General features: G+C 35.2%; 1 protein-coding gene across 4 annotated transcripts in view; it reads left to right on the top strand.

Annotated features, from left to right (window-relative positions):
* Positions 1–16,955, top strand: part of KCNT2 (potassium sodium-activated channel subfamily T member 2) — a 371,985-nt gene that overhangs the window by 297,141 nt on the left and 57,889 nt on the right. For all 4 annotated transcript variants that reach the window (XM_025892310.2, XM_025892309.2, XM_025892308.2 and 1 more), the window contains one exon: positions 8,445–8,556. In XM_025892310.2, coding sequence (XP_025748095.1) covers positions 8,445–8,556 — 112 coding nt within the window. The remainder of the gene's footprint in view (positions 1–8,444; positions 8,557–16,955) is intronic.

Raw genomic sequence — 16,955 nt, 5'->3', positions numbered from 1 at the left:
ATGAGAGACCATGCATGATCTAATTTTGGTTTTATGCCTGGCAGTGGCCAAAAGTATGCATTTACAATCTGGATTACTAAGAATGAAATATTGTAAGACTGTGAACAGGTAATTTACCCATGTTTGGAGTCAAGTCATGACCTTATCCTCACTATTTTCCTGTCTTTCATCAATTAAACTTACTGAGATAGGAATTTCCATTATGCTTATCTTTGGGTAAGAATGAAAACCAGAGAAAAGTCCATGCTATAAGCAAAGACAAACTTACCTATAAATGAAGACATCTCTGTCACTTGAAGTGGTTCTTTCTGAAATTATTTTAAAACGCAAATATCTGAAAGATCATTATTTTAGTTTTCTGAGTTTTGTGGAAGTCTAAAGGAAATATCTGAGCTACCAAATTATGGAAGTAAATAAAACAATCTGAACTCCTTCATCATCTCCCCTTGCTCCACCTTTGTACCATCATATTGTAGCAAAGCATATATTGAGGGTAATTATCAGTTTGTTGTTTGAGTTCAGAATTCAGAAGAGAAAGCTTAGATGTGAGTACCACTTAAGTTGATTATTTATTATGTGATTTTAGGCAAATGACTTCCCTCTCTAAACCTCAATGTCTTAATCACAAGGTTGTTTGGGATTTAAAAATATATAATGCTGTAGCACATGGCTGGTCATTTTCAGTTACTCAGTGAATGTTAGTGACTAATTTTTAGCACTATCATGATCACTTTCATGTGACAGAATAGAAAAACCACAGACTTTGGAACAGGATAGCAACAAACTTCATCTGGCACCTCTATCCCCGAGGTTCCAGCAGACACTATGTGACTTTAAATATGTTTCTTAACCTCACAGAAATTCAGTTTCCCTCATCTATAAAATGCATGTGGAAAATAATTAACCCTTCTTGTGGTGTTAATGTAAGGACCAGAAATTAAGTAGGTGAAGAATCTGTCACAGCATCTGGAAAATTTACTCTGAACTTGCATAAGAACCTCTTATTCCAGAAGAAGAAAAATGTGCCCTATAAAGTTACTGTAATGTGGCAATTCATTTAGAATATAGCTAACTAGTTATTGAGCTAAATGAAATAGTACATTTAAAGGTCACATAGCACATGTTTAAAATATGACAGACATGTAAGTAATTTTTTTTCTCTAGAGAATGAAAAATTATAAGTGGAACATTAATTCAGAGGGATGAGATTTATAGCCAGTGAACAAAGTGAATTCATACTTTTTGGTTCCATGCATGACAAAAGCTAGTTACATTTTTAACAAGAGAGGATCCCGGGTCTGTTTGATTTAACATACCATTTTAATTTTCAACTTATCATGAGTTTATTTCTATTACGGTTTATTTTTTATTATGGTAAAGTTTAAATTGATTTGACTTGGCTTTTATTATATAGTCTATGAATGAGTTATTTTGATTTCAAGATAATAATAAATAAATAATAATAAATCCCCATCTTACTGAAAGGTGCAAAGGCTCTAATCTTTTAAAACTAACTGACCAGAATAACTGAGAGCAGATACATGTGTGGTTATGCATTCATCATTTCACTAAGTACATAACAATATTTTTCAGGAAAAAAAAATTCTATGAAACTTTTTAATAGAATAGTCCTTAAGCTGCTGGTCAGTGCATGCTAAACCAGGCTAGTCTTACATAATAAAGTAAAAAAGTAAGACACTGATAGAACCCCATGATATACGAAATGTTCTTTATATAGACAAATGACCAAAATCATGCAGATTTGGTTGTTTCATTTTATAGGTGCAGTCAGTTACCACTTTTGAGGTCACATTCCCACATTCCTTGAATATTTTGGTTCCTGATTCACTGTGACTCTTGACAACCCTGTATCTACCATCATTCTTGATTTCAATAATTCTATGTAGACAATTCTTTCAATATCTTACCTTATAGCCACCTGTTCTGGTCATAGCCTTTCCCTTGAAGTACCAATAATCCCCTCCATTGTCTCAATTTCATTCAGGTCTATGAGTACTACTGTTTATTTTCTACTTCATTTCTTCTAATACCCCTAATTCTTAACAGTCCTGTGTCTCCACTGGAACCTACTATCCACTGGTTCAAATACATTTTCACTATCCTTAGTCACCTGAGAGCTTTTCTTCCCCTCCTTACCAGATTAAGTTCCAAGATCAGTCATTATAATCACTCCTGTGCTGAAACCCTAAACAGATAATTACTGATTATCTGCTGTGGACTAATACCGATCTCAGCTCTCTTTCCCATTCTCCCTTCCTCCACTCCCAGTTTTCTTTCAGGTTCTCTGCCCACTACCTTGCATGAAATTCCTTACAGACAGATGACTAATTCCAAAGGTAGAATCCAGTTATCCTCATAAGTGAACAATAGGCAACCAGAAATCTAGTCACAGTGGTTGGATACCAGGCTATTTAGGATTAAAGCGAAAGGCTCCATGTCTAAGGGAACATTGAGTGTACAAGACTGAGGAGTGTTAAAAATGATTAAAGAAGAAAATTTAGATGATACAAATAGACTTTATTTAACACTTCATGAAGTGGGCAGGCTCCATTCCTAAGGGTCCAGAGAGGGTAGGAGTTAGGAAGCTCTTATAGGGTAAAGAACAAGGAACAAGAAAGAGAAAAACAGAAAATGAGTAAGGAACAAGGAACAAAGAAATAAGTGTAGAGCCCAGAGTTGGTTTGGCATTTGGGGATTGGCTGACTCGGTATACCTTGTTTCTGGTCAAGTGGAGCATTTACGGGTATCAAATGACAAATCTAAAACAATTTAGTAATTAGCTTGATAGCCTTTATTCAAGGGAACACAACCTGTGGATTGGAGAAGTACAGTGCCTCACAAGGTGGAACTCTTTTCTGGAGAGATTTTGGGCAAGAGCAAGATTTATAGAATGTTAGAAGAGGCACTGTGTAAACAGAGCATGACAGGCTAGGAGGTCAGGCATTTCCTGGTCAGGCTAGTAGGTCCTGTTTTCTAGCATAACCTGAGCTAGCTAGAGCTGATTTGAGGATTGAGACTAGTGTATATTAGGTTTCCTTAATAGGTATTTACTGTAAATACATGTGATTTAAGTTTAGATTTGTGATGTGGGCCAGGGCACTGAGGCAGCCTCCATTTTGTGGGTCCTGATATGCAAATTAATTTTATCACAGAGACACAAAAATTATCTAAGTTTTAGTTTGCTGACATGGCAACCCAGCAGGAGAAACTCTGTTTTGGGCCTAGAAATTTATTTCAATAATTGTATCTCTAAAATATCACAACTAGTCCTTATATCTTCATGAACAGCATTGATTTCCTCAAAGGAGAACCAAATTCTAATCTGCTTGGCATCTGTACGTGTTCAGCAACTTAAGATGACCTTATGCTGTTGCTCTGTATGGGGCGATGCTACATTTTATTTTAGTATTTGTAAAGGACTGTGTAGCTCTTTGGGCCCATGCCATTTTAACTTGAGTATTTTGACATTCCATTTTGCCGTGGGGGCATTTTCACTTTTACATTTTCAGCTTTTGAAACGACCTAAGGAATATGTTAGAAAAGTCTTCAATCTGTGCTTGTATTAGAGCCCAGGAGACAAGAATGAGATGGAATTCAAGTATGAAATGAAAGTAACAATGCTCTAATTCACAAGTTATTGATGTAACTGGTATCACCTGTTTTGCCAGTCTGGCATAAGGTTAAATTTGTTGTTATTCCGAGGCTCAAACTGGTAACTTGAACCCCTGCTTTACTAGGACATACAGCTTCACTTGGCAGGCCTTTATTCTTTCCAGATTGTCCAAGAACCTTTCAGAGTTACGCAGTCCCAAAAGACCAAAGGCAAAAATAGGAGAATCTCATTAATTCACTAGCAATATATTTGGGGATGGGGGTGGGGTTTAGGAAGACTTAGAGGAGAGTTGGGAGCATGGGGAGAATTCCTTTTCATCTGGAACTGTGTTTATAACATAAACGTAGTTTTAGAATTAAAAACTGGACTACACAGTTCAGTGTGTCTTTATCCAGTGTGGCAATTATGGATTTGCTGGCTTGGCCCCTGCATGTTTCTTCCAGAGAATCCACTCAGGAAGTATTTCATTTTCCAGATCCAGAGTATACAGCTTGGCATACAAAGTTTCAACACTCAAATATTTGATGAGCACTCCTGAAGTTTGTGCAATTTTCCAAATTGAAAGAAAAGCAGGTCCTCACTTTAAAATTTGTTTCTCTTGCTAAAGTTTTACCTGAGAAGTACTTGGTATATTTGAGAATATTGCCTATATTTACATTTTTATGAACAAGTGTTAATATCTAAACTAAATTTAAACAACCATTCCAAAATATGCCTTGAATTAAAAACAACTGCTTCAAAATGGCTATGTCAGACTATCAACGTGCTCTACTTTGGGAATGTTTGGCATGTCAGCGGCATCTCTCATTATTCTCATTTAACTGGGGAAAAAAGCAACATTGAAGACAACTTACTGGCTCATCCTATCCTATATAGGAAAAAAATAGCTGATGCCAACCAACGCCTAAGTCTCTGCATCAGGAAAAGGAAAGATGAGAAAACTTTCTCCAGAAGTTGAGAAGCAGAGATTTTTCTAGAGAGCACCCAGGATAGTTAAACATTAGTTTAATACAGAATGGGTACAAATGTAAATACTTGTTAATGTTAAAAGACAAACTAGGGCACATTAAACATTTTAAGAGTTTATCTGAGTAAAAATCAGTTCAAATTTGACAGTGCCAGATAGGAAGTGGTTAGAAACACTCCAAGGACAGGAGTGAGGGACTTACAGAGAAGAGGCAGAAGCAAAGCAAGTAAATTATTTGGCAACAGCTTAAGCTGTTGTATTATTTGAGAAAGCCTAGTTGGACTGTGATTGGTTGTCTTTGGTTTTGATTTCTTATCCTTGAGGCATTTACAGGCTGAGGTGTTGGCTTGCTTAAGTAGCCTGCTAAAGTATTAGGACCTCCTCAGTCTAATGGTCTCTTTATTTAATTGATTTAGCATTGATTTATCTGCATTGTAAAAGTCTAGGAGTGACTTAGTTCAGAAGTCCCTTGGGCTGATTTTGTTTAATATGAAGATATTTTTGCTTCGCTTTTTTTCCCCCTAAAATTTAGCTGATCAAACTGCTAAGATAACTAGTGCTCTGTCAGTGAAAACATTCAGTCAAGTCATGGATCTGTGATCTGTTTGGAATGGAGAAATTCCCGCATTGACCCCGTATAGGTCAGGAGGACCTTTACAAACACCTGCAATTGTTTATTTATTCACATGGTATGATTGGGCATCTAGTAAGTTTGGGGACTATACAGGATGCTATCTCTATGGCTGCCATGGTGCGGAAGGCAGACAGAGTGATCAGTAGTGATTAAGGCTTCCTGGCCTTGGGTTGCTGATAGTCTACGCCGGGAACATATTAAACTAGTCATTTAAAAATTTAACTGGAGAGGGGCACCTGGGCTCATTTGTTAAGCATCTGCCTTCAGCTCAGGACATGATCCCAGGGACCTGGGATCAAGCCCCGTATCGGGCTCCCTGCTCAGTGGGAAGCCTGCTTCTCCCTCTCTCACTCCCCGGGCTTGTGTTCCCTCTCTCGCTGTCTCTGTCAAATAAATAAATAAAATCTTTAAAAAAAATATTTAACTGGAGAATGAGAAGTGTGGCAACTACTGAAAAAAAAAGTAGAATGTTATATAGATCCAGACAACAAGAATAAATGATCTCCTCCAGGGATCAAGGAACACCTCCCTGAGAAATTGATAATCTGTTCCCTGCAAGATAGACGAAGCGGGCAAAGAGAAGAGGAGAGCATTCCACAAGGGGGCAGCATAGCCAAAGGCTCTGAGGTGATGGCTTTGCAGAGCTTTGTAACAAGTTGCTCTTCATTACAGGAATAGAGTTTTAAAATATTGTTTTCGCTACAATGTGAAAAGTGGTTTGAAGGCAAAGTAAGAGCGGGGAGAGCTGCTCATTTAGAAGACTTGCATCCCCAGGACGCTAAGAGCATAAATGGCAAGCTAAAAAAATAAAAAATAAAAAAGGGAATATTGTCTTCAGCTTGGCACAAGTAGTCATAGTCTCATTGAGGAAATAACATACCTATACACATGGAAAATGACATAATTGAAAACATTGATAATGAATATGTATAAATACGAGAATGATTCCTTTATATAGTACAAAAATATTTTTTATTATTTTGATTGGTTTACATGGATAAATTTAAATACAGGAGATATCTGGTATGTATTATAGTCTCATTTATTACTAACTTGGACTCAGACCTAAAGTGTTTAAAAAGTATTTGTAAAAAAATATATTCATATTTATTTTTGTGTTGATAGTCAGTTGTAGTCTAAAACTAGTGTTTCATGTATCTAAGTGCATGTGTGTACCTATATATTAATGTATACCCCCCATTACTCAGAAACATCATTCCCAGCCACCACAACAGATCAAAACTTATAGTGTAGCACACTAGCTTAGTATTTTTATTAAAATATTGTAAACATTTTCCAGATTTGTATGTACTTATGTTTGTTTTGCTTGAATATATAATTGCAGCTAGTCTCAGAGTTCTCCCAGTGGTCTGGGAAATAGAGTATATGGTGTGTTTTTCATCTCTGTATTGGTTAGCATAACTGGGCATGTCTGTCAAAAATACTTTTTGAATAAATTAATTCAGACAGAGAACTATTCCATAGAGATTTTGCACATCTCCACAATGATACTTACATCTCTCAATCAGAACATAAATTAATTGTAGAAAGGTTTTAAATAGAAAAAACTATATTATTTTTCAACTATAATATTGCTTTGTTATGATCCTCATATCTGGGAAAGATAGACTTTTTATGTCATTTTATTTCTAGAATATCTTATATTCAGAATGTGTTTTAAGCCATATTAAGGCCCAGAAATAGATTTATAGTTTAGTATTTTAAAGATATATAATTAAATCTATTTCAGAACCAAATTTATAAATGTATTATAATTGAATGTAAATAATACTTTGTAGATATAAAAGGCAATGCTATAAAACATTTCATTATTTATGCATTATTTAGTTATAGATTTTCACTAGATGGCAGACTTAGATAATGCGTTCACTTTCTCAGTTTAAAATAACAATGGTATAGGTTCATTTATATAGAACAGAAATGGTACATCATATACACTTTTTTTTTTTGGTTCTATCTAATTTCCACTCTATAAGTCATTTAAGTATAATGACCAGGTCACTCAGTCATATTACCACTCACTCATACTCAGACCTCAAATATATAGCTATATATATAATGTGATATAATGTGTTAGAAAAGGATTATATCATCCAAGTAATCATAAATGTATCCAAAGTCAGAATAATAATATCTATGAAAGATAAAATCTATATTTCTTAGAGAAAATGAAAATTTCCCAAAAGATGAAATAAATTTTTGTTGGTTTGCAACTATGTTTTTCTCACAAATTATTTTTCTGGCCTTATATAGCAACACGGTCCTAGATGCTTCTCATAAGCTATCCATTCACTGGTGTCTTAATGCTACATAATCTGTGAAGACTCAGTCAGCCATATTTATCACCCCTAGAAAAATATGTACCGCCTTATAATTTATAAATTTTTGTAGTTCCCTCTAGGTAGTAGGGTCTAATTTAAAGGCAAAAATTTCACTTTATACTTCTTTTTATGTCCTGGAGATCAGAGCTGTCCAATAACAAACACTTGATAATTACTTGTTAACTTAGATATTAAATATTGCCCTAAGTAAATAAAAATAACAATAATGAAGTTATGATCTGACAACTACTATCATGTGTGTATGTGTGCACGTGTGTGTGTGTGTGTGTTTGTGTGTGTTTCGGGGGAAGGAAGTGAATAGGAAGAAAACTAATGCAAAGCTATGGGGTTAAAACTCAGGATCCTTTAGAATAACACTATCAGTTGAGCCTTGGCCTCAATTCATTATAATGAAATGTTATTTCAGCTGAACTATTTTCTCTTCTCAGAAGTTCATGGTAGCAAGATTTGACATTTAAAATTGCATACTCTGAGAATAGGGAATCTTAGAGGATCAAAGAACTCATATTATGGGCAATAAGCTCATCACATGAAATCTTTGTCAATCAGCATATTCATCGTACAAATTTCTATTTTAACATTATCCACAAAGTCACCTTGTAACTTCTTATATCAGCTTCATGAGTTTCTCTTCTATGCCATTTCATAATTGTAGAGAGAAGTGTCTAATAAAAGCCAAATTACTAAATTTATTTTTCTTATAGTGCCAAAATGTTGGTTAAAATATTCTTTGGAAAATAGTGTTCCATTTTTCTTGCATTGTATGGACAGTTTATGTGGCAATGCCTGCTGCTGTTAGTGTAATGCAATTTTTTTTTGTGTGTGTGTGTGTGTTTTTTAACGTAGGTTGTTTTCCAGTCTCAGTATTATCACAGAACTTACTCACCCAGCCAACATGAGATTCATGCAATTCAGAGCCAAAGACTGTTACTCTCTTGCTCTTTCAAAACTGGAAAAGGTAAGACTTCATATTAAGGAAGTTGCATTTAACTATTTCTCCTGAAAGAGTAACTCTGAAATTCTTATATGTAGAAAGAAAGGCTATGAGGTAGTAAAAATAAAAATGCTGTTTTGAATTCTTATTTTGGATCTAAAATCTTAGTTTACAATTTCTTAATGTGAATTGATAGATTTGAACCATTTGTATCACAAGTGAACATAATGAAAATATCTTGTTCTCTTGTCATTTATTATAAATTGAAAGCATGATCTATGAAAGAGTTAAATGCAACAAGAATGCATATACTCACTTATAATGTCAGTTATATTGTTAATATCATGAGTGCTATATCAAGAAATCTGTGTTTATAGAGGGCTTTGCAGTTTAAAATAATCCTTAAGGTCCTAGAAAAGTTGTAGGCTTTGTTGAAAGTTAGCTTCCCAAATGTCACCAACACAATCTGAGACAAAGCTGAATTAATTGCTTACTTATTTAAGGGAGACCATCACCTCAGGAGAGCTTTGGCAATGCTTCAGAACTGGGGAAGCAAGGTCAAAGTTTCTTGAGTATAGGAAATCTTATTTAATGAGGGTCTTTGGAATGGGGGTTTGATTAGGTTTGGGAAGGGAATAAGGTAATGTGAATGGACAAAGTAGGATTGCCAAGTCATGTTATATGGACAGAAAGGTGTGGTTTCCATTCTGAATGTCTAGCCTGAGTGTGGCTATAAATGGATTTTGCATCCATCATTTACTTGATACTAGTATACTGGAAGAATTTGATGTAAGAGAAAGCAATAAGATTCAATCTTATTCATGTGAAAATGTGTTAAATCTATGCCATTTTTATTGTTTATGACAATATAAGAGGTACAGATAACAATACCTTACATTTGTTATTGTTGTTTGGTTAGTTCATTTTTTTTCATGTGATTTTGACTACCTGTTATGCTCAATATTGTCCTAATTCCTAGGAGACATATTGCTGAATAAAGCCATTACTGCACTCTGGTTTGTTGATTTCCATCTTCAGTCAGAGCTGGTCACGTATGTTATTAGTAGAGCCTTCCCACTGTTCCTTTGCAGTCATAGTTAAGTTGCTGTTAGGCACTGCCTTCAGAAGAGGAAACTGAGTGTAAAACAGGTAAAATAACTTTTCCAAGATTATACAGCTATCAAGTCAGTGCAGTAAGAGAATCTTAAGGACATTACGTTCAGGACAGAAAACTTCCATTATGCCACACTGCTTTAACAACACAGAAAGGGTGGCAAGCATGGCTAGATTGGCTCAGCATCCACAAGCAAACCCAGTTACCAGGAATCCAGCTGGAATCAGTGTAGGAATGGAACCTGGCTAAATTATTTACACATTGATAGTTTTGGGATTCTTTTCTAGAAAATAGTGGTGATAGCTAAATAATAAGGTCATGGCAAAGATTACACCACATGATCTATCCAAAACATTTAGCCCGGTTTTGGCATACAATCAGTATTCAAATAAATGGTACTACAAACATAATTATAAATTACTGTGGATGTCACTAATAAATATTCCATTCTGTGTATTCAATTTTATGCCAAGTGAATGGATGTTTCAAGGTCATAATTGTGGAAGATGTTTTCAATAGTGTTGAGTGTGTGTGTCTATATTATTGTGTGTCTATTGCATTAGGGAAAAAGAAGAACAATATGAGATTTTGATATTTGTTGGGGAATTAATTAAAAATAAAGTCTTCTACCAACCTAGAAATCCTCTTCATAAATGTAGGAAAATTTTACTTGAATAAGCATTAAACCAGACTGTGATATACATCTTAAGAAATCGACTTAAGAGATTGCAAAAATAGAAAGGCATCTCACTCTTTTATATAGCTAGGCAAATACAATCACTTGCATACATGTTAATTGTCTTAATATAAAGGAAAAATAAAACTTCTTGTATCTTTGCAACAAGCAAGAAGTTACAACTTCCAGCCAGATACCTAGACTAACCTCCCAAAAAGACAGAGAGACAGGATGCTTTATGCTCGCATTTCAGAAAGATGGCCCAAATGTTTCCAAGAAAGACTTCACTGAGATACAAAACTGGCTAGAGATTATTCAGGTTTTCAAAAGGTTTGTATCCCTCTGAAAGCGACATAAAAAGGATTTACAATCCTGCGTTTTCTAAAGGAAATACTCCAGGAGAAAGAAGGGGAAGAAGGGAGTTTTCTTCTCTTTTGGCATCAGGGAAATTCATTTATTTTTTAGATTTGTATTTACCCTTACATATACCAGATATTTCCTTAAAAGAGTAAAGGAATTCAGTATATTCTCTAATTATTAAGGAGTAGAGGGGCTTGGGTACTTGGAATTGAAACCAGTTGGTTTGGAGGTTATAAAGCCATGGAAAATTCTTTTCAATTCAGTTATTACCATTTTATCCATTGAAATAGGGATGCTGTCACATAGAAACTTTTTAGACTTTAGTGCTGTTATGGCTTAAATTGTATTCCTCCCCCCAAAAAAGATGTGTTGGAGTCCTAGCCTCTAGTACCTCTGAATGTGATCTTATTTGAAGATAGGGTTTTTATAGAGGTAATTAGATTAAAGAAGGCCATTGATGTGGGCCCTAATCCAATACAACTGGTGTTCTTATAAAGACGGTAAATTTGGATACAGAAACAGACACAGATATAAAGGGACAACAATGTGAAGAGAAACGGAGAAGACAGCCATCCACGAGCCAAGGAAAGCAGCCTGGAACAAATCCTTTGCTTACAGCCCTCAGAAGCAACCAATGCTGCTGACACCTTGATTTCAGATTTCCAGCCTCCAGAACTCTGACACAATAAATTTCTGCTGTTCAAACTACCCAGTCTGTGGTACTTTGTTATGGCAGCCCTAATAAACTAACATATGTGCCATCAATGATATAGTAACTGTTCATTTCCAATCAGTGCTTTTTATCTGATACAAATACAGCTAACTTAGTAATTATCTTTCTATATTTGTAGTCTGGATACAAGGAGATATTTTTAGGCTTGAGAAATTGATCTTTATTTCTAGTATTGAATGATATTCCAAAGTTATTACTGGCTGAGGAATAGGTAGATTTTTTAATCTTTCAAACATTATTTATGAATATCCTTTTATTCTATCTATAATTAGATGCATTTTCTCCTTCACAGATAAAGATCAAGGGTTTGAATTAGAAACAAACAACAGCTCGGCTGCCTGACACACTTTTTTGGCACGAAGTTGTTTTCATTTAAACTTAAGAAGTGCTAGAATTTGTTAGAACGAGTGTGAGAGATTAGATTGCATTGACCCTGGCTGCTTTACTTGTATGATGATTACATTTGGGTGGTTTCCTGGTAGACCTTGAATTCTAATAGAACACTGGTTGCCACTGGTAATGGAAGTGATAATCTGTAAGAACTCTCTGGAAGAGACCCCTCACTGAAGAATATCCACAATAATAAATTTCATTAGGAAAAGGAGAGAACTGAGAGCACAGAACGATTACTGGTCTGTGACAATGATGTGAGCAATGAATGAATGATTGTTGAGGACCCCTGTCTGTTCTTGTGAAAAGGAAATTCCTTGATTATTCCTTGATTATTTTTTTAGATTTGCTGTCTCGAGGAATTCCCTTGTCTGTTGTTTTATGTGACCTTTGTCTCACCTCAAGCTTCTTCCTGAGCTGTTTTTAATCCACATCACTTTGGGAGTACATACTTCTTGCAGCCTGTGTGAATTTTTATCCTGCTTATTGCTTATGCAAGTTTGAAAAAAATCTAAAAATTTTTAAGCTTATGAAAGCATTTTTCCCCCAAACTTTTAAAGTCTAAAGATTTCTTAGAGGAGTCTGCTAATTTCTTTCAAAACTTGATAAACTATTATACTTACTTCCATAAATTTTTATGACCAGATGATCCCCAAAGTTCCTTCTTAAATATAATTTTTAAGTTCCTTATTTGTTTGCTTTCTCAACCCATGCATCTGTCTATCTCTTTGGAAGCTACCTTGAGGTTATCGAGACAATAGTGCTGGGTTGGACTTTGTTGTTCAATGCCTTGTTTCAGTTTTCTCTCCTGTTGGCATTTAGAAGTGCACAATTTTTAAATAGTAGAGGCTCCTAATCTCTGAGCTCCCAGTTTATTTTTAGTCTCTACTCGAAATTAATTCTTGCTTGAGCTACTGTCTTTCTTGAAATGTACAACTAAAGGCAGCAAATAACAGTATATACACACCAACAGATGGAGGTTTTTATGGATCAGTTCTGGGAGTGACACATAGACTTCCACTAATATGCCATTGGCTAGAACTCAAATCATTTGGCCACAACCAACTTCAAGGGGGACTAGGAAATGTAGTCAAGTCATATGCCTATGAAGAATAGGGCAATGGATTTTGGTAGACAGTCCACATTTTCTGTCACGTGCAATATACCACAGATGTATGAAATTTGTCAAAACATTTTCCGAACATCTGAACTTTAGCTTGTATTTTCCCTATGTTGTTGTCCACTTTTGTTCTTGAGTTGTTTTGTTTTATATTATCCTTTTTTGTCTTGGATATTGCCATTACTACCATTGTTTTCCCAAAAGTACTTCCCATGTTTGGTCATTGGTTATGTTGGGTCATTGACACTTCCCTTAACAAAATAAGTGTAGCAGGCATCAGAAACACAGTGTATCTGCTAAGTGGACATAGAAAATGTGACAGGAAATAAAAAACAGAGAAGAGGAGGACATCAATAGGAAAAAGAGAATTTTTCATCTCATTTCCCTATAAAGACTTACTTCATCTCTTGTTTTGATGCATTTTTAAAAATGCCTTTTATTCATGCTTACGGCACAATTTGCTTTAAAAAATTGCTTTTGAACTATCACCATTCCCCAATAATGATCATAATTACACTTGAGCTATCATATGGTAATTACACACTGATGTAAGAAGCAAAGTAATGAAAAGTGAGATGAATAGTGAGATATATATATATCTATATATATCTATATATAGATATATATATTTGGTCTTTGTCCCTGGTTCCTGACACAGAGCTTCAAAAACCCTTGGAATTTATGAGTAATAGGAGTATCTTTTTTTATTCATATCTTTCAACCATACCTGATTTTATGCTAACGAAGCAACTCATAGAGGATCCTCTGGGTAGCTTCAGGATGAGAGCCAGTAAAAGTAACCACGTGATTAGAATATTGAAACTTTAACGTCTTCATCACCTTTCAAACCTCCAGGGACAGCAGAGGGGCTGGACGTTGAGTTTAATCATGTGGCCAGTGATTTAATTAATCATGTCTACAGAATGAAACTGATAAAAACTCTGAAAAAAAAGACTTGGAGAGCTCCCTGGTAGGTGAACATAATGATGTACCAGGAAAGTGGTGCGTCCTGACTTCATGGAGACAGAAGCTACTGTGCTCAGGATCCTTTCAGACTTGCCCTATGTACCTTTTATCTGCCATTTTTTTCATTCTTTATAATAAAATGATAATCATTAAGTATAGCATTTTCACAAGTTCTGTGAACATTCTAGCAAATTATCAAAACTGAGGGAGTTGTGGGAAGCCCCAAATTTATAGCAGGCTGGACAGAAGTACAGTTGTCTTGGAGACATCTGGGACTTGTGGCTGGTGTCTGAAACGGGAGTCGTCTTGTGGGAGTGAGCCCCTTAACCTGTGGGGTCTGTGCCAACTCTGGGTAGTGTCATAATTGAATTGAATTGTAGGACATCCAGTTGGTGTCAAAGAATCGGTGTCAGAATGCAAAGAGTCATGTCTGTAAATCATATCACTTTGTAGTCAATGATAGAGCAAAATGTTAAAAATTGGAGATTGCATCTGGGAGAAATAAGTGAGACTATCAGATTTATTTTTTAATATATTCACTGTGTAAACAAGTGGCAAATTTTATATATTCTCAGTTTAAATTCAAACCAATAAATATTTACTGAGCACCTGTAATGAGCCAAATACCTTGCTCAGTGCTAGAGGTTGCCAACAGAATAAATACATGGAATTTATAATTTGATGGGAGGCATAGATATATAGGAACAAACAAAAACACTTGACCTTACTTTTTTTTTTTCCTGTCCAAACAGGTTGGACTACCTGTTATTCATAATCGAAGCATTAGAATGGCTGAATGGGAGTTTGGTGCTATCTGCCTACACTGGATTTGATTCATTAGGAAATTTTTTTATCCCATTTTTAAGAAAATATTTAACTTTTCCCAAGGCTGTCCGGAAAGAATTTGAAGAGAATATTGATATTAGTTTCTATTTCCTTTAAATATGGAAAAGCATTACCTGATCCACTCTAGAGGAGTGATAAAATGTTATTTATGTGGATAATTATTTTAATATGTAAATTTATCTCTTAAGAATGTGCATAGTATTATGATTTCATAAATATGTCCAAAGTTGCCATAGGCTGAGTGCTTGTGTCCCTCCCTAAAATTCATATATTGAAACCTAGGCCCTGATGTGATGGTGTGGGCCTTTGGGAGGGAGTAGGTCATGAGGGTGGAGCCCTCATGAGTGGGATTAGTGCTTTTATAAAAGAGACCCCAAAGAGCTCCTCCACCATGTGAGGACCCAGAGAGAAGATGACTGTCTATGAACCAGTGTGGGGCTTGATCCCCCGACCCTGAGATCATGACCTGAGCCAAAATCAAGAGTTGGACACCTAACTGACAGAGCCACCCAGGCGCCCCCTTAATCAGTATTTTAGGAGCAAAACATATGCAACAATCCTTTGGAAGTAGTTTGAAAACCAAAAAATAGTCTAGACTCAGCAATGAGTCATTCATTTGAACTCCTGTTAATTTTTCAAAATTATGGCCCAATTTTCATCGACAGCCCTTCATGTCATAAAACTTCCACAAGAAATGTATGCACCCTTTGTTTATCTTCCAAGGACTCGGGTATATTTAGATATTACCCTTAAACTCATAGGCTTCCTTACTTAAAACTAGTCTCTTGAATGATGCTTTTATTCTTAAGGTAAAGCAAACTCTTTTTTCAAGTACCCCTTAAAACATCACGTCTCCGCTGATAACCTAGTCAAACGGATTGGATTTTCTCCTTTATTATGTCAAGGTTATTTTCTAACCTTGTCTGTTCCAAAATTTCCCCCAATGGGGCCTGCCAACTGCTCTGCAGACAGTTTAGTTGGTTCTAATTCTTCATCTCTTTTCAGCGAGGTACCAGAATTTCACAAGCTGTTTTGTTTTTCAGGCCTTCCTTCATCATGGGTACTATTGTTGATTTAGCCTGTTTTAGTAATTTTTAAAATTATAGTTGTGTTTTATGAGTTACAACTTTTGAACATCATTAAATAGTACAGAACTTACCTTTATTTTTGAAAAGTAAATACACATAGTTTATTTCATAGTTTTATAAAAGCACAAAAAAGAACAGTGGTTGCTTTTCTCCGAACTGAAGTTAATAAAAATGTAAATATTTTAAATCTCTTATTCTATAAAAAAGCAAAAATAATAAGATCATGCATATGGAATGCATGATTGCTTCCTATTTGGCAAACTTGTCTCTTAAGGTTCAACTATGATGTCATTTCATGTATGACACTATCTGCATCCTCCTTAGGCTTCCTTAATACTTGGACTTCTGCAGGCTCATATCACATGGTTTTGTAGATGCTTGATTTTAAGTCTGTCTTCTAAGTAAAACTGAATACCTGCAAAACTGGAATCTTCTGTTAATTACCTCGGCATCCTACCAACCTAGTTCAGTGCTTGATATATAACAGTTCATGGATAAGTGTTTCTTGATTACACAGCTTCATTTTTTTCTGAATCCATGGGAATATTCTGTAGCCGAAACTTTCTTCTATTTTTTTCTTAATTTAACACACATTGTAAATGTGTTTTTAGTTTACTGTGTTATTTCTGATATGTTACTTTCTAAACAAGATGTGTGCTAACAGATCCCTTGACTCATTTCCAACTATGTATCTCATCGTCCAAAGTGGAAATCAGGAGCGACCATGCAATTAGGTGATACAGATAAATAAAGTGAATCATATGTAAGAAAGGATGAATCTCATAAGAAGCAGATGCTTTCAATGCCAGCCAGTTGTTGACGTGACCTATGATATCAGATTTTCCAAATTTAAAAGGAATCAGAAATTTAGGCTTTTATGTTAAATGTTGGAACTTCTTAGACCTCAGTAAATATATGCGGGCCAAATGAAATTCATCTATAGTTACAATCTGGATTATCTATTGCCAAAGTATAAAACTTCTAGCTTGTATGTTGCTTTTGCGATACAGAGAGGTAGATAAATGATCTTGTCACAATATCACATTGGAATGGACAGTAAGACTAAGTATTAGTCATCTGCAATTCTTTTTTTTCCACATATAATAATGGCACTTATAAAGTGCAGTTTA

The sequence above is a fragment of the Callorhinus ursinus genome, unplaced genomic scaffold (genome assembly GCF_003265705.2).
Source record: "Callorhinus ursinus isolate GAN/ISIS: 27379988/994484 unplaced genomic scaffold, GSC_fseal_2.0 scaffold54, whole genome shotgun sequence".
Classification (NCBI taxonomy): Eukaryota; Metazoa; Chordata; class Mammalia; order Carnivora; family Otariidae; genus Callorhinus; species Callorhinus ursinus.
This window is presented reverse-complemented; position numbering and strand designations above follow the sequence as displayed.